Below are 24,663 nucleotides of genomic sequence, written 5' to 3'. Positions count from 1 at the left end.
TGACCTGATCATTCCAGCTCTGGTGCATCTGCCAGGAATGCCCTCCCCTCTTTCCACCCAGCCAAAATGTAATTCTTCCCTGCGGGGCTCGAGTTCTGTGCTCCTGGCTTCATTTCCTGAAGGCCCAGGCCACCGTGACCTCTCCTGTCCTAACCACCAGAAGTGCTGGCTGCCTTGGCTGTGCCTTTTGAAATTCAATGACACTGGATTTTGCAAATTGTGTACTGCTCCCTGTTTAATACCCAAAAGTCTCATCCCTGGGGAAGGAACCAAGTCTTCTACTAATTTCTTGTTTCCCTTCTCAAGTCCCATGCAGTGTGCTAAGCATGTATAGTTGCAGGTCCAGCAGGACACATGGGAGAAGGGGGTGTTCCTGCTCATTTGGGGGCCATAGGTCACATCAGATATGGAGAGCAAGAACATTTGCTCCTCATCCCCGGTCTGTGGTATAAAATGCAGTTAGCGTCTTACAGAATTATTTTCCATCCCTTCCTACATGACTATTTTATTTGCTTCCCAGTGAACTGGAACCTGAGGTCCAAACCCCTTAGTATGGGATGGAAAACCTTCCACGATCTGGTCTCAGCCACCTCTTGGCAGGTGACCATATCTCCTGATCCACCTGGGCCAGCCTCACTTTCCCTAGCATGGCCCCAGTCTCTGCCTGTTGCTTTGGTGTATTAAGAGAGTCCCTTTTCATTCTCTGAAGTGTCCTGTTTAAACAGTGAACAACGCAGTTACGCTACCTTCCCACCTACCACTTCCCCAAGTTCCAAATTAAAAATGGCTTATTGTTTCCTGGGAGGGCCTGAAGCTTTCCTGCCTCCTTCCACATTTAGGCTATTCCTTCTGCCTGGAATGATCACCCCTCCACCAACCACAGGCACACATCATCTTTCCTGCCAAAATCCCACCCTGTATTTCCTGGTCTGCTTCAGCTGTTGAGCTCCCCAGGAAACCTCCCTTCATTATCTTGCATGCCCCCAACACCTGAATCCTTATAACTGGCACGCTTGTTAATGGTGCCTGGCACACACTGTCCTGTATTATAGCTGTTTGTATAGACAAGTCATTTCCCTTACTGGATGGGAGGCTCCTGAGGAAAGAGCCTAGGAACTTCACGTCTTTATCATCCACATAGTGGCTAACACAATGCTTTATACATGGTAGACATTTCCTATCATTTTTTTGGCCGTATAACTTAAGACATGTCACATCTTCTCTGGGCCTCAGTTCCGACATCTGTAAGATAGTTCCAATTCCTGTATCTGTTAGGGTCTAATCAGGAAGACAAAAACCATTTTGAAGCATTTAGTGCAGGGTTGCACAGATGATTGAGCCAACAGGGAACAGTGAGGTCACTCAGAGCCACTATCTCCTGGGCAGCAGAGACAAAGGGAGGAGTCAAGACTCCCAGTTCCAGGTAACAGGCCACAGAGCAGAAACTGGACCTCTGGTAGGCTGTCCCATGGGACCTGGAACTATGAAAAAGATGGTTTCTTCCTTCTTCCCTTCCCAGCCCCCAATCTACTGTCTCTCTTTGGTCAAACACAGCAAGAAGCCAGCAGTCATGGGAGCCGGGTGTTGCAGCCTCAGGGGTCAGCCCTGGTGATAGAGAGCAGAACCGGGGAAGAAGGCAGGTGGGTGAGAACCAGCCTGGGAGAGACACAGCTCTGAGGTCCGTTTCGGCTCTTTAGGCGTGTGGTTCAATCAATCTATTGAATAAATAACTGAATAAATTGGTAAATGTATGAGGAATCTCCTCATTGTTTTGAAAGGTATCAAGTTACTTATAGAAAATATGATCAAGAAATTCAGAGAATTCTTCCATCTCCAGGACAAACATAGTTTTGGGGCTTGGGAAAGACCAAAGTCTTTCCTATTCCTTCAGTTATAAAAATGATTATTGATAGCAGTTGTTAGGCAGCTAATAAAATACAGACACTTGGCTTAAGAAAATAATGATGACCTTCACCTGGTGCTATGGCCAAGGAAAGGACACGGATGTCATCGTGTGATTATTTATTGAGTGGAGCCCTCTTCCCCCTCCCTGCTGCAATGGGAGGGAAGGCTCAAAACATTCGCAGCCACTGGAGGGGGAGCTTCAGAGGCCTCCCTCCCCCTGCATTCCTGGCTGAAGGGGTGAAGACACTACAGACCTCGTGTTTCCAGATCTTGTTTTCTTTCACTGGAAAGTGGAATGCATAATAAAATGGAATGCCTGTGGTGCAAGATAGTGCTTGTATAGTATCTAAATTCCAGAGATAATTCCAAATCTTTTTTTTTTTTTTTTTTTTAGATGGAGCCTCGCTCTGTCACCCAGGTTGGAGTGCAGTGGTGCAATCTCAGCTCACTGCAAACTCTGCCTCTGGGTTCAAGCGACTCTCCTGCCTCAGCCTCCCAAGTAGCTGGGATTACAGGCACGTGCCACCACACCTGGCTAATTTTTGTATTTTTTTTAGTAAAGACGAGGTTTCAACATGTTGCCTAGGCTGATCTCAAACTCCTGACCTCAAGTGATCCACCTGCCTCAGCCTCCCAAAGTGCTGGGATTACAGGCATGAGCCAATGCACCTGGCTGAGAATTCCAAATCTTACCTCTAGCCAATACTTCAGCTTCTTCTTCTATGAACCCTGTCTTCAGGGCACCTGGTCGAGTTGCAGTTTGAGTTTCAGCAATTTTAATATTGTTGGGAGCAGGGAAGTGACCTCAGGGCAGGCAATAAAGGATTATCCATTTTTCAGGCCACACAAGATTACTGATTTTATTTTTAATTTTGCTGGTGGAATCACCCACCTTAATGGTCAATAGGTAGATGTATGAAATAATGCATGTGACCCTTAGGGTAGGATGAGCATGAGAATGAGGATGAAGAAGATGATGACGATTGAAATGTAGGGACTGAAAAGTATATCATTTTGATGGCTATATTGTGCTGGTAGCTAGAAAAAAATAAATCGTTCGTTTATGTCTTCCTTTTCTACTTGTTTCATCCTGTTCCCCAACCTCTTGTCTTCATATTCCTCTTTGATAGGGTTACCAGTCCTGTGGATTCTTGTCCTGCTTAGTTCTTACTCATATTTTTAACCCTTGTTCCCAAAGCACAAAATCATGCTAAGTTGGCTGAATCCTGAAGAACTTTTAGGATTAGCTCTTCCAGAATTGATGGAACCAGCCTCCTCCTGCCCAAAATTAAATTACGTAGGCCCATGTATTAAGCATTGAATCAGAATCTCTGGAAGTGGAGCCCAGACATAGGTCTTCTTTCCCCTTTGCAAATAAGAAAAACCACAGAAATTATATCATCAGCCTAAGAGGATACACAAATGAACAAACCAAGCAAAGCAGTGACCCCTCCATGCTAATGCCCATCTTCCAGGGTGCAACAGCCAGCTGTTCTGCTGTGACAGTGTATCCAGGCTTCCCTTGGTGAATAGCTTAAATCAATGATTCTCAAAGTGTGTTCCTTGGACTTCTGGAAGTCCCTAACACCCTTTTAGGGATCCTCAGGGTCAAAACTGTTATCCTAAAAATATTCAAACATACCCAGCAATCCCATTACTAGATATAAACCCAAAGGAATATAAATCATTCTATTACAAAGATATATGCACGCATATGTTCACTGCAGCACCATTCACAATAGCAAAGACACGGAATCAACCCAAATGCCCATCAATGATAGACTGGATAAAGTAAATGTGGTACATATACACGACGGAATACTACACAGCCATAAAAAGGAACAAGATCATGTCCTCTGCAGGGACACGGATGGAGCTGGAAGCCATTATCCTCAGCAAACTAACACAGGAACAGAAAACCAAAAACCACATGTTCTCACTTAGAAGTGGGAGCTAAAAAAATGAGAATACATGGACACAGGGAGGGGAACAACACACACTGGGGCCTGTCAGTGGGCAGGGTTTGAGGGGGAGCAGTGTAAGGGGTAGAACATTAGGAAAAATAGCTAATGCGTGCTGGGCTTAATATCTAAGTGATGGGTTAATAGGTGCAGAAAACCACCATGGCACACGTTACCTATGTAAGAAACCTGCACATTCTGCACATGTACCCCAGAACTTAAAATAAAAATTAAAAAAAAATTCAAACATTATTTGCCCTTTTCACTGTGTTGACGTGTACACTCATGATAAAAAGTAATGAAGGGTAAGTCTGTTGGTGGCTTAGCATGAATCATGGCAGTGGTCCTGAACTGTATTAGTTGCCACAGAATTCTGCATTTCCATACAGCCACAGTTAAAAACAACAAACAAAAAGTTTTACTTAATAATGCCCTTGATGCATCAGTAAAAATGGGGTAATTTTATTAAATCTTGATAACTCAGTAGCCCTTTTAATACCCCATGTAATAAAATGGGAAATATACACACAGCATCTCTGCTGGATTTCCTCAGATGGTGAACATCTTGAGGACAAGCTTCTGCATGATTAAGTTGCAAGCTGAACTAGCCACTGTTTTTATGGATTATCATTTTTACTCAAAAGAATAACAGACAAATGATGGTTATTCAGCCTTGGGTATTTGGCAGACATTTTCTGAAAAATGAACAAAACAAGCCTGCCACTTCAAGGAAAACTAAAAGTATTTGTTGCCAGCGATAAAATCCAAACTTTTAAGCTATCATTGCAGTCCCTTCTCTGAACTAGGGACTTCCAGTTTTTTCCAATATTCCTTCTGTTTTTTTCTCTATCTTCTCTCCTATGGGGACTCTCATTATATATATACTGTAAGCTGGTATACCATCAGGCTCCAGAACTCTTTAATTTTCTACATTCTCTTCTCTTTGTGTTCCTAAAATTGGATAATCTCAATTGACCAACTTCAAGTTCATTGATTCTTATTCCATCTGCCCAAATCTGCTGTAGAGCCCTTTTGTGAATTTTTTATTTCAGTTACTGTAATTTTAAATCTCTAAATTTCTATTTGGTTTGTATGTATAATTTCTATGTCTTTATTGAAACACCATTCTCATACTTTTTTTCAGCTCTTTAGACATGGTTTTCTTTAGTTCTTTCAGCATATTTAAAATAGATAAAGTTTGTGTTTAGCAAGTCTAGGGACAGTTTCTATTGATTGCTTTTTCTGTGTATGGGCAATACTTTATGTTTCTTTGCATGTCACATAATTTTTGTTGAAAACTGGACATTTTAAACAATGTAACTTGGCAACTCTGGAAATGAGATTCTCCCACATTCCCAGGGCTTATTGTTGTTGTTTGCTTGCTTAGTGACTTTTCTGAACTAATTCTTTGTTGTCTGTGACCCCTGAAGTTTCTACTGAGTTAGCTTAGTGGTCAGCTAATGACTGGACAGAGATTTCCTTAGATGCCTGGAACCAATAGGTCTCCCAGTTTATTGAGGGGCTGGGTGTGCATGTTGAGGTATGAAGCATGCTTTCACACTAGCCAGGCAATTGACAACTCTGCCTTAGCCTCCACTTCCTGCTAGTAGAGAGCCTTAAGGTCAGTTAGAGCTGCAAGCTCAGAATTTTCTCAGGTCTTTCGTAAGCACATGCACTGGACATGCTTAGGAAGGCTGCTCACAGCCTTATGCATGTGCATGGCCTCCTAGATCCCCAGGAGAATGTCTCAGCTTTTCAATGACCCCATGGGCATCTCATTCCCAGCTTTCCCTTTTAAGCTTTTTGGTTACCCTATTGTTTAACCCAATTGTAATCTACTGCCTCAAGCAGCCATGGTGTTAAACAATTGTCTTTATAATTTTTTTTTTTTTTACAAATGCCCCTAGGGAAAAAGTTATTTTTGCTGGGTGAACTCTAAGTCAGATCACACAAAAACAGTCTTGTGAGTGGGGTCTTCCAGGGAATTACTAGGCAGGTCAAATAATGACAACTCTCTGGGTATGGGGCTTTGAAGGAGCCCCAACTGTGTCCTGCCCCCTCCAGCTGCTGCCAGGCTACTGGTTTTCACTGTGATTGTGGAGTCTTGGTTTTCAAGACTACTGTGGAGCTGGTTATGGGGGAATAGAACTAGGGCAGGTTAAAGCACCAGAAAACTGTTCTTACTGAGATTCAGCCATTTTTCTTGAATAAAGGCTCCCCAGATTGCCTTTAATTTTCAGAGCCCTGAAAAAGTTGATTCAGACAAGTTTTGCCAGTGTTCTTGTTGCATTTACAGAGGTGAGAATTTTCAGGGATCCTTCCTCTGAACTTCTAGCTCATATCCTCCATGCTTCTACTTTCTACCATACAACTTAGCACAGATTTGATTTACACTGTTCTCTGATAAATTAACATTCATATTATTTCCCTAAGTAGAATTTTGGAAAGCTTGTGCCCTTCATCAAAAGCTTAACAGTTTATAATATTTAAAAATTATTCTGATAAGATCAGTGATAATATTAAACAATGTGGTTTTAAAAAGTATTATTTAATAAAATGTATTAATATTTGGAAGATATCATGAGCCAAGTTTTTCCAAATGACCAATGTGTGATGTTACAAAATCATGCATGGGTAAAAGATGCACTTAAAATGCAATATAGGGCTGGGCATTGTGGCTCATGCCCGTAATCCCAGCACTTTGGGAGGCCAAGGCAGGCAGATCACCTGAGGTCAGGAGTTTGAGACCAGCCTGGCCAACATGGTGAAATCCCGTCTCTACTAAAAATACAAAAATTAGCCAGCCATGGTGGTGCATGCCTATAGTCCCAGCTACTTGGGAGGCTGAGGCAGAAGAATCACTTGAACCCTGGAGGTGGAGGTTGCAGTGAGCTGAGGTTGCAGTGAGCCAAGGTGGTGCCACTGTACTCCAGCCTGGGAGACAGAGCAAGACTCCGTCTCAAAAAAAAAAAAAAAAGCAACATAGAATGGTGGATTTTACGTAACAAGTATGGAAAGTTCACTGATGTGGTTTCAGATTCCACATTGTAACTAATCTTCATATATATCAAATAAGAATATTTTCAATCAGATGAAAAGATTATTAAAATATTCCTTTTTTCCCCAATACATTGATGTGTCAGGCCAGTTTTTCTACATATATTAATCAAAACCATGTATTATATCACACTGAATGCACAGATACAAAAATCCAACCATCTTCTGTTAAGCTTGATATTAAAGATATATGAAAAAATTTAAAACTACTCTTATGAAATGTTGCTTTGCCTTGGAAAAATATATTTGTTTTCCATAAAAACATTATTTATGCTAATGTGCAATGAATTTATTCTTGTTATTTTAAAATGAACTAAATCGTTAAAAATTTTTTATTGTAATGTGGTAAATATTGAGAGATATAACCCATATAAACAAAAGTTCTTTGAAGTCCTCAATTATTTTTAAGAGTGTTAAAGAGTCTTGAAACCAAAATGTTTTCAGAAATTCTGGTTTAGACCACTTCTGGGGGTTCAAACTCAGAAGCTTCATTCAAGGTAACATGGACCTCTTTTTCTTTAATAAGGAAATGATTAATTTAGAAAGAACCTAGAGAATTCAAGCAAGACTTTCACAGCAGGGGAGAGGAATGTTACTGCTTCCCTCCGCCAAAAGAAAAGACATGCAAGGAGGGAATTCAATTAATTGTTCAGGGAATTTCTTCCTGGATGGTTTTGCATTCCTGTCAAATCACTGTGGGGCACACAGGTCTCTCTGCCAGCATCCTGCAAAGATTCTACACCCTGACCCTACTAACACCATTTTAACTGCTACCATTGGAGTCCCTTCTCTGAACTCCTTTTTCCCATCCAGTCTGTTCTGTACACCTTAGCACAGACCTGATCTACAAGGTTCTCTGGAAAATTAATACTATTTCCTTCAGTCAATTTTTAGTCATTTGGGGGCTGGACATGATGTTTCAGGCGTCTCCTTCACTCCACTGCAGCTCCTAACATAATGCTGGGCACCACGGTGCCCATTACTCTATGCAAGTCTGCCATTTGGCTGATCAAGATTGAAGACTTAGGACAGAAACACTTTATTTGCAGAATGATCTCTACACTGTGTGGTTTCCTTTCTGGTAATGTTAGTTTTCTAACAGCAACCACAGAGCCAGGCAGCCAGGGCAGAAGGCTCTTTCTTATCCCGGCTCTATGGCTTTCCAGCTTTGTCACTTTGGGGAAATAACTCCTTTCAACCTCAGTTTTGCCCACAGGGAGGAGGCAGACATTGTTTAATGTAGGAGTCACCCAGCAGATGCTGGCTTCCTTGCCCGATTTTCTTCCCCTCTTCTTTAGGATGCTTCGAGATAATTAGCAAAGACGTGTCAGCCACAAATCATAACTCTTTCAAAGGCACTCATTAGCCAGTGAGAAGTTAATTATACTTAATCCAGTTCCCTTTTCTCTTTATTGACTGTACTTAGGATGGATTATAAATCTCTTATCAACTAAAACATGTTTCATAAAATTATACATCACAAAATTATGACAATCTCCCATCTGTTTATTTAGTTGTTAAGAATTTAAATAGAGTGTATTTAACTCAATGATTTTCTCCATGTTTTTCTAAAATTCTTTTTGTTTTCTCTCCTTGATTCTTGAGAATCATCTCTGCTCCCCACCTCTCCTGATTTCTTACGCTTTACTGCCCCTTGTGCCTCTCAGCCTTCTTTTCTTTTCTTCCTTTCTCTCTCTTCTACACAAGTCATGGTACCTTCAGGGGAGGTGGTTTCTCTGCAGAGGGCTCATGGACTGGATAGGTCAGGATATCAAAATTACTTGGGATTTCCCAGTAGTCCCTATTGCCCACCCTGCCACAGCCCCCCCGCCTTTTTCTTTCTTTCTTTTTTTTTTTTTTTTTTGAGACAAAGTCTTGCTCTGCCATCCAGGCTGGAGTAGCTGGGACTACTGGTGTGTATCACCATGCCTGGCTAATTTTTAAATTTTTTACAGAGATGGAGTCTTGCCATGTTTCCCAGGCAGGTCTTGAACTCATAGGCTCAACTGATCCTCCCACCTCAGCCTCCTGAAGTGCTGGGATTACAGGTGTGAGCCACTGTGCTCAGCTTGTAGTGCTTTTTTATGCTGTCAGTGCTTAATGGAGGCCAAATCTCCAAGAATTAATTGAAAAGGTTCATGAAGAAGACAGTGTTGTAAACCAAAAATTAAATTCTAAGCCGCACCACTGCCCCCACACCCCTTGGCCAAGGGGATCCCTAAGAAACCTAAAAAACTAGTTCAGGCCATGACAGGAAGGGTGTTGGACGCGCCTCATTATACCCTCCTCTCTTTGGAGTTTAGGCACAACTGACCACCACTGACATTAAAATAGAGATCATAAGACTCACAGCAGACTCTGTAGCAGGAAGATACCCAACTCCAACCTGATTCTGGTATAGCATCACATCACAAAGAGCAGGTCCTAAAGAAAATCAGAGTATTTGACTCTAAAAATATATTTCTTTGATATATTTTTAAATGGCCCTGCAAAGCCATACTCTTGTGGGAGGAAATCTGCATTCTGTAGTGATTCTCCTTCCCTTTCCAGGTCTTTTCCCGGTTCAGGAGAGAATCTGACACCTTCTAAGGTCCAGAGAGGACATTTACCATTTATTCCCTCTGAAGCCTGCTACTTAGGGGCTGCCTCTACATACAAGAACCTTGGCTTCCACAACCCACTTATCTTAACTCAACAATTTCTTTCTGCTGGCTTCAACTCTTTAGGCAAAGCTTAACTCTTCTGACCAATTACCAATCAGAAAATCTTGGAATCTACCTATGACCTATAATCTTGCCCCCACCCCCCACTTCAAAATGTCCCATCTTTCTGGGCTGAATCAACGTGCACCTTATACGTATTGATTTATGTCTTTGCCTGTAACTTCTGTCTCCCTAAAATGTATAAAACCAAACTGTAAAACTGACTACCTCGGGCACTTGTTCTCAGGACCCCTTGAGGATGTGCCCCAGCCATGGTCACTCATATTTGGCTCAAAATAAATCTCTTTAAATATTTCACAGTTTTTTTTTTTTCGCCAACAATCTGGATGACATGAAACTGCAGCAATAGACATTTTTCTTCATCTGAGAAGAGTCCGCTTGAATGGCGGAGCCCTAAGCCTGATTGACAGTGATGAGGATGAGGCTGTCTCCAAGGGTAGGCCAAGGACAATTTGCATCAGAATGGCTTTGAGATCTTTAAAAGCAGATTCTCAGGCCCTTGACCTAGGGATTCTGATTCAAGAATTTTAAACAGAGTTCTCTGATGATTCTTCTGCATGATTCTTCAGCACCAGAGATATCTTTGTCTCGGCACTGCCCCCTTCTTGAAGAATTCATCTGGTATAACATTTCTTCTTTGCAAAGTCCCTTAACATTGGTCTTCTCATTTAAACCTCAGAATAACTTAGTGAAATAGACAGGAGCGCAGGTATTGTTTTCTCCAGAAAGTTGACTTAAATTTTATTCTATGTGTGCTCTTGGCCAAGGCAAAGCCCAATATCAGCCACGGGTCAAGCTTGGCCAATCTCAGCCGCTCCTGAATGGCTTCTACCCAAGAGCCAGGTTGCCAACTCAACAAGACATTATTGAAATTGGGATTAGATGTCTTTGCCTTCTGAAAATGAGACATATGTGAGCTGGGACTCAACACTTGAGGGTTTATGAGGACATATAGGATTGTGGAGGCAAGGGGTCCCTTCAGTGGGGAAGAGAAAAGATGACCATGTTATATCTGTGTCTCACACTGACCCTTCCTGGGTTAGATATTTGTGTGTATTTCACACAAAGAACAGCGAATAAAGATCTAAGCATTGCCTCTCAGACCAAGCCAGACCCACAGCTCCTGCCTTCTAAAAATGATTGTTGACTTCTGGGCTGGCTGATACTTATAGTGAGGTCAACAATATTACAATTACAATGCGGTCAAATGAGATTAATAAGGGTGCAACATACAAAACACAGGTAACAAGTTTTTACTGGGATTGCAGTGTCTGGAGAAGGGTTCCAGTGGGAAAGGACCCAGTAAAGTATGTCAGGCTGCAGGCTCCTTGTGACGCTGAACAATGATGGGAGGAGCCACAGGAGCAGCGTCCATCCTGAACTGAGAGAGCAGGCTTGGTTCCATCCAGGATTCTGTTCCTCCCTTGCTGGGCCAAAGCTGAAAACCTGGCTTGATCTATGTGAGTCAGAATGGCCTGTGGACATGGGTTTCCAGCCAGTGGAGCTCACGGGCTGTGGTTTAGACTTTTAGTCACATTCAATTAAAAAGGAAACAGTACTGTCCTTCATATACGTAGTCCTATCACGGTATTATCTTTATGGCCTCTAGCAAGAATGACACCCTCTTAGCAAGGTCTTCAAAAGATCTGAGGGTTCTCTATGCCATTCCAGCACATGAAGAATTGTATTTTACTTATTTGTGTACAATGTCTCACTCTAGAAAAATGCTTTTTCAAATTCCCATAACATAAAAATGACGTAAAAGGCAAGAAGAAGAAATTAGAATAGAATATTTTCCCCATTCATCTAAGTAATTCTCAGCATTTTATTCTTTTTTTTTTTTTAAGTGAAAACAAGTTTATTAAGAAAGTAAAGGAATAAAAGAATGGCTGCTCCATAGGCAGAGCAGCCTTGAGGGCTGCTGGTTGCTCATTTTTATGATTGTTTCTTGATGATATGCTAAATAAGGGGTGGAATTATTCACGAGTTTTCCAAGAAAGGGGTGGGCAATTCTTGGAACTGAGGGTTTCTCCCCCTCTTAGACCATATAACGTAATGTCCTGACCCTGCCATGGCATTTGTAAACTGTCATGGCGCAATCCTCAGCATTTTCCATTTGGGGCAGCGTTGAGGAAAGTTTGAAGGGAGGATGCTGATTGCCTAGGATTCTCAGCACTAGGGGCACCGGAGCCCAGAGGTCAGTGGCCTTTGGCCACAAACTCTTTTCCAGGGAGATCACAGATCTCCTTGAACATGCAGTAAAATGATGGTCATTTTCTCTGTGTGCCATGGTGTGAAAATGTTGGCATGCATGTCCAAATGTGGCAAACTTATCTATATATTCTCTTCATCCTAGCTGTACCAAAAATGATGCTGCTGTCTATCAAATCTCGGCTAAAAACTCTTTTGGAATGATCTGTTGTTCTGCTTCCGTTGAGGTTGAGTGCTCATCAGAGAACCCACAATTGTCTCCTAACCTGGAAGATGACAGGGACAGGGGTTGGAAACATGAAACAGGGACACATGAAGAAGAAAGTGCAAATCAGATTGATGAGAAGGAACATCCTTATAAGGAAGAAGAGAGCATCTCCCCGGGCACTCCCAGGTCAGCTGACTCCTCCCCCTCCAAATCCAACCATTCACTCTCCCTCCAGTCATTGGGCAATCTTGACATTAGTGTGTCCAGTTCTGAAAATCCTTTGGGTGTTAAAGGAACAAGGCACACTGGAGAGGCTTATGATCCAAGTAACACAGAAGAAATTGCAAATGGGTTGCTTTTTCTTAATTCAAGTCATATTTATGAAAAACAAGACGGATGTTGCCACAAGACAGTGCATTCCATGGCATCAAAGTTCACGGATGGTGACCTGAACAATGATGGTCCTCATGATGAAGGCTTACGCTCTAGTCAGCAAAATCCCAAAGTACAGAAATACATTAGCCTCAGCCTCCCGCTGTCTGAGGCAACTGCACACATTTACCCAGGTGACAGTGCCGTGGCCAACAAACAACCCAGCCCACAGCTTTCCAGTGAAGACTCTGACAGTGACTATGAACTTTGCCCAGAGATAACCCTAACCTACACCGAGGAGTTTTCAGATGATGACCTGGAGTATCTGGAATGTTCTGATGTTATGACGGATTACTCTAATGCAGTTTGGCAAAGGAACCTGCTGGGGACTGAGCATGTTTTTTTATTAGAAAGCGATGACGAAGAGATGGAATTCGGTGAGCATTGCCTGGGTGGGTGTAAGCATTTCCTCAGTGGAATGGGTTGTGGGTCTCGGGTGTCGGGTGACGCTGGGCCTATGGTTGCCACTGCTGGCTTCTGTGGTCATCACTCACAACCCCAAGAAGTTGAGGTGAGGAGCAGCAGAGTCTCCAAGCACGGTCCCTCATCCCCACAAACAGGGATGACTCTCATTTTGGGACCTCACCAGGATGGAACGTCTTCAGTGACAGAACAGGGGAGATATAAACTCCCCACTGCTCCCGAGGCTGCTGAAAATGATTATCCAGGAATTCAAGGAGAAACCAGAGACAGCCACCAAGCAAGAGAGGAATTTGCCAGTGACAATCTGCTCAACATGGATGAATCAGTAAGAGAGACAGAGATGAAGCTCTTGTCTGGTGAGTCGGAAAACTCAGGGATGAGCCAGTGTTGGGAGACGGCAGCTGACAAGAGAGTGGAGGGAAAGGACTTATGGAGCAAGAGGGGTTCACAGAAATCTGCCAGGGTGAGGCAGCCGGGAATGAAGGGAAATCCCAAGAAGCCGAATGCCAACCTGAGAGAAAGTACAACAGAAGGTACCCTTCATCTCTGCTATGCCAAAGAATCTGCTAAGCACCCACTAACCCAGAGTGATAAAAGAGAGACTTCTCACACCACAGCAGCAGCGACTGGTCGGAATTCCCATGCTGATGCAAGAGAATGTGCTATTTCAACCCAGGCAGAGCAAGAAGCAAAAACCCTTCAAACTTCAACAGACTCAGTCTCCAAAGAAGGCAACACAAATTGCAAGGGAGAAGGCATGCAAGTTAATACTCTATTTGAAACAAGCCAGGTTCCAGACTGGAGTGATCCTCCTCAGGTAAGACTTTTAAAGAAATTACGAGATAAAAAGAACTGTGTGTGTGCGTGTGCGTGTGTGTGTGCGTGTGTGTCTCTTCCTTTACTTCACATTCACAATTGCTATACCATAATGTAAATCAAAATAAGTTTCCCACACCATCAGGGTACTTGTGTATGACAGCTGCTGCTGCTCGGAAGGAAATCTGTTTTTGAAAAAAAGGCCCAGATAAACCCTAAGCCATCCTAATTATAGCAAAAGACTGATAGAAGTTAAGAGGCACTAATGGGATTCTGGACAGCTGGAAAAAGAAATCTGATATTTTGTCCGCTGCATGTGTTTTACCAGGCAATGCCACTATTCAGAAAGTTTCTCAAGCAAATGTTTTGGGTGTAGCCTTTAAAGGAAGAAGGGGGAAAAAAACATTGTTTTTAGTCATTTGCAGGGAAGTGCTTTGAAAATGATAGGTCTTGGCTTTAATCAGAATTTGTGGTATGAATGAAAGACTTCAGTGTGTCTGAAAGACTTGTAGACTTCACTTTTTTTATGATGCTAGGGAAAGCAGGCAGAGTAACTGTTGCCTCACTGGTGGGATGTTTTTGATTGGATGTTTGTCTTATTTTGTTTAAAACAGAGTATAAAAGAGGCTAAGAGAAAAAAAGCTGCCAAGAAATAAATTTGTTTTCCCTTATTACTGATTTGGGAGTGTAAAGAGATGGAATTAAATTTATAGGAATAATCAATGCACAAAAGATGTTGTGCTTGATACATAACTTATATTTTTAATGATATTTTCAGTTTTAAAGGGTCCCAAATGAGCTTTGGACTTACGCTGTAATATGGGCAAGATTTGAGTTTTGTAAATAAATACCTAAGAAAACTAATTTGTCTGTTATTTTTACTATACTTTGTATTCCCCTTTTTCCCAATTTTGTACTAGAAAACTAGTATTATTTTTATAGAAGACTAGATACACTCCAAAGATAAAATATTCCCAATGCAAAGCGACTTAACTCTGTGAAAATATTAAAAATTGACACATGAATTTCTACAGACCCAGTCATAAAAAAGCCAATCTAAAAATCTCCAGGTTTTAGGTAACTGTTGACTGAGCAAATTGTTCTGTTCTGCTGGCCAAACTAGCCAGGTAAAAGCCACATTTATGTTTTACTTTTCACAGGACAACCAGATTCTCCTATCCAGTTATTTAACACACGTCTCTTAGCAGCTCACACACCAATGACCACAGTTTCATGCCCAAGATAAGCTTAGGGAGGTGCTTTGACCATATGTTAATACAAAATAAAGTGACAATGTTAATTTTTTCATGTTGATAAACGTGGCGTTTCCTTTTCTAGTCATAAAATGCTCTTCCATGCTCAGCTAAGTGCTTTTTTTACAGCCATTTATCCACTCAAAGTGTTTCATTGGACAAATTATTATTGAAGGTGGGGGAAGGTGATAAAGTAGCTCAAAAGAAGTGGAAGGGAAGGGGCCTATTTACCTATTTATTGACGATATTGGTTTTAGACCCACCATTGTGGAAGGCAATTGTTGTCTCATCCATCCGCCCCAAATTTCAAAGAGCTGGAGGGAGGAGCCCCCTTTGTCATCCTCAGCTTGCGACCTAAACTGAATTCTGAGATCGAGAGCCCTGGCTCACTTGTTTACTAGCAAGTCAGTCAAGTAAAATGGGCCATTTCTGGGACCCAGGTCATCTATCTCATGTACTCTATGGAAGGTCTCGTGGAACTCTTTGGCTTACACACTCACGCACACATTCATCACTATATACCCACTCCACCAGGTATCAGCTGAAGGTCCAACCTGTGCTCTGTGGTGTGACTAAGGCAATTACCTCAGAACCGTGAACACTGTTGTTCAGAAAGCAAACCGAAGGGCTTGCATTTTCTGCAAGTGGTGAGACCTTTTCTCACTTTGCTGTGGTCAGCAGCAGAGCTGACCTCTCACTCAAGGGATAACCAGAAATGTGAATGGAAGCTGTACATTTAAGAGCAGTTCCGTGTAGCCTGGAGTTAGAAATACGACCTTTCTATCTGTGGTGTTTATTTTCCTTTGACTAAAGCAGGAAAATTTTGCCACAGGGACTGGCATATTTGAGATTCTTTCACCCACGCAAAAAGTTACTATTTAGTTGTAGGACATACCTGTATTTTCTACACACGTATACAATGTAGCCAAATTTGCAAGTGGCTAACTATCATCACAGATATGACACAGAAGCACTGGGGGTCACTGGGAATTAAATTCAACTTTTTAAAATAATACTGTTCACAAAAAGATAGGTGACTCCATAACAAATTCAAAAGACATTTTAAGTATTTATTCTCAGACATCTGAGGTTTATGGGGACCTAAAAATTTGAAATGGTTAAAATCCTGGGTTGGGAGTCATAGCAATAAATTTGCCCACTCTTTTTCCTTTTATCTTTTTTGAGACAGAGTCTTGCTATTGTTGCCTGGGCTGGAGCAATGGCACGATCTCGGCTCACTGCAACCTCCGCCTCTCAGGTTCAAGAGATTCTCCTGCCTCAGCCTCCTGAGTAGCTGAGATTACAGGCACCTGCCACCACACCTGGCTGATTTTCATATTTTTAGTAGAGACAGGGTTTCACCATATTGATCAGGCTGGTCTTGAACTCCTGACCTCAGGTGATCCACCCACCTCAGCCTCCCAAAGTGTTGGGATTACAGGCATGAGCCACCACGCTCGGTCAAATTTGCCCACTCTTGAGTCTTGCCTGATTCACTTACCTTTAGGTGCCTTTTTGCAGAAACAGTGACCAGCAGTTTACTTCCTAGTATTTTCTCTTCATCTGCATACCGTTTTTAGCATGCTGAGAAAAACTCCATCTCTCTAATGTTCTAAGAACAAGGCCATATTGTAGACTATCTCCTGCCTAAACATGCATCTCTAGGTATATTCACTTCCTGTCTCCCTTTCTCTCTTTTAGAATGCAAGGCCATCTTGCTGTTGTCTTGAAATAGTACCTACCCAGGCTAATATTGGAAAGCCCCCAGTTTCTCTATATTTATGGAAGATTATAAAGTTAATCCCAGTTTGGGAGTGGAAAACAGAGAGGGTACCCCAGGCTAACTTGAATCATCTTCAAGGGTCACACCGCCAACTCTTCACCTTGGTTTTGAGCTCACTTTCCTCGTCCAACTCAGAGGCAAGGCCTGACAGCCTGCCCATCTTAAGTTTCTCGGCAGCCACACTGGGGTAAGATCATCCTCCCTCTTAAATCAGAAGTGCTGCGTCTGTGCTCCTGCACAGCTGCCCAGGTTCGCCCCAGAGGGAGTTGCATTTCTGTATGGGGTCATGGGATCACAAGTGTACAGTACGGAAATGTGTTCTCGGGCTCTGGTAATTAAGAATCTTCCTGATCAGGAATCAGCACTAAGCACAGAATTGAGCTCCGTGATGGAAGGGAATTTGGTCAGTGTATTCTGTTCGCTGATATAACCCAAGTCCCTAGAGTAGTGCCTGCCATGTAATAGACAATCAATGATTGACTGGATAAGTAGCCATACAATACTAGAGTAAATGCCAAGTATAGTTAGGTGTGATTTTCTTTCTTCTTCTTCTTTTTTTTTTTTTTGAGACGGAGTTTCACTCTTGTCGCCCAGGCCAATGGCGTGATCTCGGCCCACCGCAACCTCTGCCTCCCGGGTTCAAGTGATTCTCCTGCCTTAGCCTCCTGATTAGCTGGGATGACAGACATGGGCCACCACGCCTGGCTAATTTTGTATTCTTAGTAGACATGGGGTTTCTCCATGTTGGTCAGGCTGGTCTCGAACTCCCGACCTCAGGTGATCCACCTGCCTCGGCCTCCCAAAGTGCTGGGATTACAGGCGTGAGCCACCATGCCCAGCCAGTTAGGTGTGATTCTAGTGATCATTGGTCTCCACCACTTTATGGCCTTTATTTTCCTGAGCACATTCTTTGGTTGCCTTCACATAAAAGATGCTGAGGCCAACTCTCTGCTAATAGGACGTGCTTCCTATTAGTTACTCTTTTGGCTCTGGGAATGGGCTGGTTTGTTTCAAACCAGCAGTCCCCAAACATTTTGGCACCAGGGACTGGTTTTGCGGAAGACAATTTTTCCACAGCCGGAACGGGGCGGGGATGGTTTCAGGATGAAACTGTTCCACTTCAGATCATCAGGCATTAGATTCTCATAAGGACTCCACAACCTAGATCCCTTGTATACACCATTCACAACTGGGTTCGTGTCCTGCCACTCACCTCCTGCTGCGTGGCCCAGTTCCTAACAGGCCACAGACAGGTACTGGTCCATGGCCTGGGGCTGGGGGTTGGGGACCCCTGTTCTAAACCATCCAAATCTTTTTTTTTTTTTGAGATGGAGTCTCACTCTGTTGCCCAGACTGGCATGATCTTGGCTCACTGCAACCTCCGCCTCCTGGGTTCAAGCGGTTCTCCTGCCTCAGCCTCCTGAGTAGCTGGGATTACAGGTGCGCCCCACCACACCTGGCTGATTTTTGTTTTTTTTTTTTTTTAGTAGAGACAGGGTTTCACCACGTTGGTCAGGCTGGTCTCGAACTCCTGACCTTGTGATCCGCCCCACCTCAGCCTCCCAACGTGCTGGGATTATAGGCGTGAGCTGCCGCAACCAGCACCATCCAAACCTTGCACTTGGGTTCTCTTGTGAATGCTGGAGATTTACATATAACTTTGCTTTATTAGTGCTTCATTATCTCTGAAAAATTGCTAATTAGATCAAGGAAGATACTATCATATTCACCTAGCACTCAGGACTTTCTGCCTTTTGCCTCTGTCTATCTCTGAGACGCAAAGCAGGAGTACAAGCTGGTTTCCTCACCTGGAAAACATGTGGTGGATGGTCCATCTTTCTGTCTGGAATTCCTTTGCCCACCTTGTTTCTAGCTCAGCCTACCTGCTGCTTCAAGACTGAGATCCTGCACGGTGCTTCAAGTTGCTTTTCTCATCCCTAACTACAATTTCTTCTTTCAGAGCAACGCATGACATTCTCATCCTCATTCTTTGTAATCCTGACTTTCTTGGGACAAAAGTTTTATAGAAGACAAAAATGTTTATCTGCTGACCTTCTCTCCACTATTATCCTATGACCCTGCCACATCCCCCTCTCCGAGAAACACCCAAGAATGATCAATAAATACTAAAAAAAAAAAAAAAGAAGACAAAAATGGCAACACGCCTCTAGATAAAAGTGTTGGCAGAGTTCCAATTAAAATACTGCATTCCTGGCTAGGTGCGGGGGCTCATGCCTGTAATCCCAGTACTTTGGGAGGCCAAGGCAGTCGGACTCGCTTGAGCCCAGGAGTTCAAGACCAGCCTGGGCAACATAGCAAGACCCTGTCTCTGAAAAAAAAATATATATATATACACACATATATACATATATATACACATATATATACACATATATATACACATATACACATATATATACATATACACATATATATACACATATACACATATATACACATATACACACATATACACATATATACACATATACAAATATACACATATACATATATACATATATACATATATACACATATACATATATACATATATACATATATACACATATACACATATATACATATATACATATATACACATATACACATATATACATATATAATATATATACACATATATACATATATACACATATAATATATATACACATATATACATATATACACATATACACATATATACATATATACACATATACACGTATATATACATATATACATATATACATATACACGTATATATACATATATACATATACACGTATATATACATATATACATATACACATATATACATATATACACATATATACACATATACACATATACACATATATACACATATATACATATATACATATATACACATATACATATATACATATATATACATATATATACATATATATACGTATATATATAATGCTGCATTCCCTTAATGCTCAATTTAAAATTAAACATAAAGCAACAGCATACACTAAGTATAATGTTTCTAAGAAAATTCATTAGCAGATCTAGATACCATTTACAAACGGTTTTATTACATGTTTTTTAACTGAAATGTTTACTGAGATAATTGTACATTCACATGCAGTTGTAAGAAATACAGAGAGATGACAGTACACTTTGCCCAGGTTCCCTCAATGGTGACATTTTACAAAACAATGGTATAATGTCATAACCAGGATATTGACATTGATACAATCTACTGATGTAATTTGGATTTCCCCAGTTGTACTCGTATGTGTGTATTAAGATCTACAGACATTTATCACCTACGTAGGTTCCTGTATCCACTACCAGAGTCAAGATACGGAACAATTCCATTACCACAAAGATCCCTTGCGTTACCCTTAATAACCATGCATACCTCCTTCCTGCCCTCCCCCTTTGGTAGCCCCTGGCAACCACTACTTTGTCCTCCAATTCTAAAATTTTGTCATTTCAAACATGTTACATAAATGGAATCATAAAGTATACAAGTTTTTGAGTTTTTTTTTCAGCAGAATTCCCCGAGATTCATTCAACTTGTGTGTATCAAAAGTTCATTCCTTCTTATTGCTGAGTAGTATTCCATGCAGTTCGCTTAGTCTTTCACTGGTTGAAGAACATCTGGGCTGATTCCAGTTTTTTGCTCTCATGGCTAAAACATTTATATACAGACTTTTATGTGAACATAAGTCTTCATTTCTATGGGACCCATGCCCAGGACAGTCATTGCTGAGTCATATGGGGCTTGCATATTTAGTTTGTAATGAAACTGTCCAACTGTTTTCCAGAGATGCTGTACCTTTTTACATTCCCATCAGCAATGTATGAGGGCCCAGTTACTCCACATCTGCACCAGCATTTGGTATTGTCATTATTTTTGATTCTGGACTTTCTGATAGGTGTGTGGTGATATCCCATTGTAGCTTTTAATTTGCATTTCCCTAATGGTTAACAATTTTGAACATTTTTAAATGTATTTATTTGCCAGTTGTATATTTTCTTTGGGGAAATGTCTGTTAAATCCATTTACTAACTGGACTGTTATTTTATGGTTGAATTTTGAGACTTCTATACGCATTCTAGAGACTAGTCCTTTGTTGGTTTACACACTTTTTTTTTTTTTTTTTGAGATGGAGTCTACCTCTGTCACCTAGGCTGGAGTACAGTGGCACGATCTTGGCTGACTGCAACCTCCGCCTCCCAGGTTGAAGCGATTCTCCTGCCTCAGCCTCCCAAGCAGCTGGGATTACAGGCGCCTGCCACCACACCTGGCTAATTTTTGGATTTTTAGTAGAGACAGGGTTTCACTGTTTTGGCCAGGCTGGTCTCGAACTCCTGACCTTGTGATCTGCCCACCTCGGCCTCCTAAAGATTTCCAAATATTTTCTCCTAGTCTGTAATTTGTCTTTTTATCTTCTTTACATGGGCTCTCACAAAGCAAAACTTTTCATATTGATGAGGTCTAATGGTCAGTTTTTCCTTTTATGGATTTTGCTTTTGGTGTCAAGTCTAAAACTCTTTGCCTTTCCCTGGATCCTGAAGATTTTCTTTCTGCTATGGTCTTTTTCTAGGTTTTATAGCTTTAGGTTTTAGATTTGAAGCCAATGATCCATTTTGAGTTGATTTTTGTAGAAAGCATGAGGTTTAGGTTAAGGTTCTTTTTTTTTTTTTTTTCCTGTGGATGTTCAATTTTTCTAGCACGACTTATTGATAAGACTTTGTACCTATGTTTAAAAAGAGAACTTAGCATAGTGCCAAGCACCCAGTAAGTTCTCAAGGTTTGCCAAGTGCGGTGGCTCACACCTGTAGTCGCAGCATTTTGGGAGGCTGAGGTGGGTGAATCACTTGAGCCAGGAGTTCAAGACCAGCCTGGCCAACATAGTGAATCCCTGTCTCTACTAAAAATACAAAAATTAGCCAGGCATGGTGGCGCTTGCCTGTAATCCCAGCTACTCGGGAGGCTGAGGTAGGAGAATTGCTTGAACGTGGGAGGTGGAGGTTGCAGTGAGCTGATATTGCACCACTCCAGCATGGGCCACAGAGCGAGACTCTGTCTCAAAGAAAGAAAAAAAAAGAAAGATGTCAGGGTCTCATCTCCTCTTTGAGGTCAGAGGAAAGCTTCTGGTCACTTTCTTGCCAGGGATTTTACCAGTGGCCAGGAAAACATCAGCCTTGCAGCCACGAGCTGGGCGTATAGCCAGGAAAGAGGCGCCCCCATCAGCCTGTAGGACTGAACAGATGATCAAACCCAGCTGAACTAAAGGTTGAAGAAACCAAGGGTGTTTTGGTTTCTAAGAGGCATTTAGTTAATCAATAGGACTATTATGTGCTATTTGGAAAGAATGAGCAAGTCTAGATGTGCCGTCTTTCCTGGATTTGCCCACAATATGAGGATTGACTGATTTAAACAGAAAGCCGGGGGTGAGAGAGAGACCTAGAGACAGAGGCCTTGACGTGCAAGTCCAGTAGTTCCTACTAAATGATGTATGTATTCACACCTTGAGAGTTCATGCCTTCAAAGGTGGCAAACTGCCACCATAGCCCACTAATTCCCAGTTGTGTTTTAAGTAACAGCAGAAAATTTACTTCTTCTATGCTAAGCAGATTTGAGCTGATGTGGTATGAAACTTCATGTTAATCTAAGTTCAGGCTAGTTACCAGGCAGGTGGTACAGGCAGAGTATGCAGCAGCCTGAAAATCTGCATGGCCATCCAGTAACAGGCAGGGCACATCACAGGGCTCTAGTAAATGTTTTTAGGGCATAGAAAAATACAAGGCAGCTGATCTAAACCATCTCGTAATACAGTGCTCGGATTTAAGAACCACCTGAGATCTTGAGTTCGTTTGCATACTCAATTGTATTCTCCCAAAATAAAAACTATTAAAACAATGACTCCAGAGGGCCGATAAGCCAGATCTTAGCCGGTGATGGGAAGGGCGGAGGTTTTTCTTTTCTTTTTTTTTTTTTGAGACGGAGTCTCGCTCTGTCACCCAGGCTGGAGTGCAATGGCGCAAACTTGGCTCACTGCAACCTCCGCCTCCTGGGTTCAAGCAATTTTCCTGCCTCGGCCTTCCGAGTAGCTGGGATTACAGGCACCCGCCACCACACCCGGCTAATTTTTTGTATTTTTAGTAGAGACGGGGTTTCACCATGTTAGCCAGGACGGTCTTGACCTCCTGACATTGTGATCCACCCACCTCAGCCTCCCAAAGTGCTGGGATTACATGCATGAGCCACCACGCCCAGCCAGATGGGCGGAGGTTTCTAATCACTCATCTCTAATCACTCATGCTGGAGTGTGGCCAGCATGCCTCTTGTCAGTACCATTCCTTAGCTGACCCAGGGAGGAACACAAACATTTGTTTTTTTTTAATCACAAAGCCTGCTGTGCCACTTCTGCCAAATACCATTAACTGTCCTGGACCTGAAGTTTAATGTCCTGGCTTACTACAGTTATTATCCTCAGTCAGGGTTAAATAATCAATAAAGAGTCATTAGTGCCTGCAGTTGTGCAACTCTTGGTGTAGTCCGCGGACCAGCTGGTTAGAAATGCAGGCTCAGAAGCCCTGTTCCAGTCCTACTGAATCAGAATCTGCATTCTCAACCAGACTCGTAGGAGATTCATACACACACTGAAGTTCCAATAGCCCCAGTCTACAGAGTGAGTATAGGATCCTTCTCAGATTAGAAAAGACCCCAAAGCCAAGCCCTCAACCCTAGCTATGCATGGAATCACCTGGGAGCTTTAGAACATTCAACTGCCTGGGTTTTGCCCTCAGACATTCTGATGTGATTTGGTCTGCAGCGTGGGCGTTGGAAGCTCTAAAAGCTCCCAGCTGATGCTCTATACTTCCAAGGTTGAGAGCCTTAGCTGAGCTACACAATCATATGGAAACTTTTTTCCCCCCAAGACTGGGTCTCTGTCACCCAGGTTGGAGTGCAGTGGCCTGGTTACTGCTTACTACAGCCTGGACCTCAGGTGATCCTCCCACCTCAGGCTCACGAGCAGCTGAGACTACAGGCACATGCCACTACACCTGGCTAATTTTTCTATTTTTAGTAGAGATGGGGTTTTGCCATGTTGCCCAGGATGGTCTCGAACTCCTGGCCCCAAGTGATTCTCTTGCCTTGGCCTCCCAAAGTGCTGGGATTACAGGTGTGAGCCACTGTGCCCAGCCTGTAACTTCTAAATAGATTTGTCTCTTGATATCTGTAGGGGATTGGTTTCTGGACCCCCTCAGATACCAAAATCTGAGGATGCCCATGTCTCTGATATAAAATGGCATAGTATTTGCAAATAACTTATATACATCCTCCTGTTCACTTCAAATCATCTCTAATTACTTATAACATCTAATACAATGTAAATGCTACGTGAATAGTTGTTATACTCTATTGTTGAGAGTAACAATTTTAAAAGTCTGTACACATTCAGTAAAGATGCAATTTTCCCCCAAATCTCTTGGGTCCATGATTGGTTGAATCCACAAATTTAAAACCCATGGATACAGAGGCTAACTGTATACAGATGTACAAGCCCCACCCCGGAGGTCCTTATTTCAATAGATCTAGGGTAGAGCTCAGGCGCGCGTACCTTATGGAAGCTCCAGCTGACCCTGGGTAACTGAGGCACAGCCGTGGTTGAGAGTCCTGGAGCCCATATGGAGCTAAATCCTGGGGGGTCCCAAGTTCCACCTCCCCCGAGTAGGGCTGCAGAGAGCTAAAGGCTATACAGTTTGTGATGTACTTTCTTGGGGATTCTGGAGTCCTTGCCTGTGATCTCCCACAATCTTAGCCAAGGAACACAGCATCAGGTTATTCAATACCACTTTTCAAATAGAGGCAATGGGCATTCTTCACACATAAGGCGTTCCTGTC

General features: G+C 42.3%; 1 protein-coding gene and 1 long non-coding RNA gene across 6 annotated transcripts in view; one reads left to right on the top strand and one right to left on the bottom strand.

Annotated features, from left to right (window-relative positions):
* ALPK2 (alpha kinase 2) overlaps nucleotides 1-24,663 on the top strand; it is a 146,573-nt gene that overhangs the window by 36,652 nt on the left and 85,258 nt on the right. For all 5 annotated transcript variants that reach the window (XM_019014169.4, XM_063699252.1, XM_063699253.1 and 2 more), the window contains exon 4: nucleotides 12,003-13,737. In XM_019014169.4, the coding sequence (XP_018869714.3) occupies nucleotides 12,003-13,737 (1,735 nt within the window). The remainder of the gene's footprint in view (nucleotides 1-12,002; nucleotides 13,738-24,663) is intronic.
* Nucleotides 1-24,663, bottom strand: part of LOC129528293 (uncharacterized) — a 110,106-nt gene that overhangs the window by 70,648 nt on the left and 14,795 nt on the right. The window lies entirely within an intron of this gene.

This window comes from Gorilla gorilla, chromosome 17 (genome assembly GCF_029281585.2).
Source record: "Gorilla gorilla gorilla isolate KB3781 chromosome 17, NHGRI_mGorGor1-v2.1_pri, whole genome shotgun sequence".
Classification (NCBI taxonomy): domain Eukaryota; kingdom Metazoa; phylum Chordata; class Mammalia; order Primates; family Hominidae; genus Gorilla; species Gorilla gorilla.
Note: the sequence above shows the minus strand (reverse complement) of the source record. Positions and strands in the feature narration are given on the sequence as shown.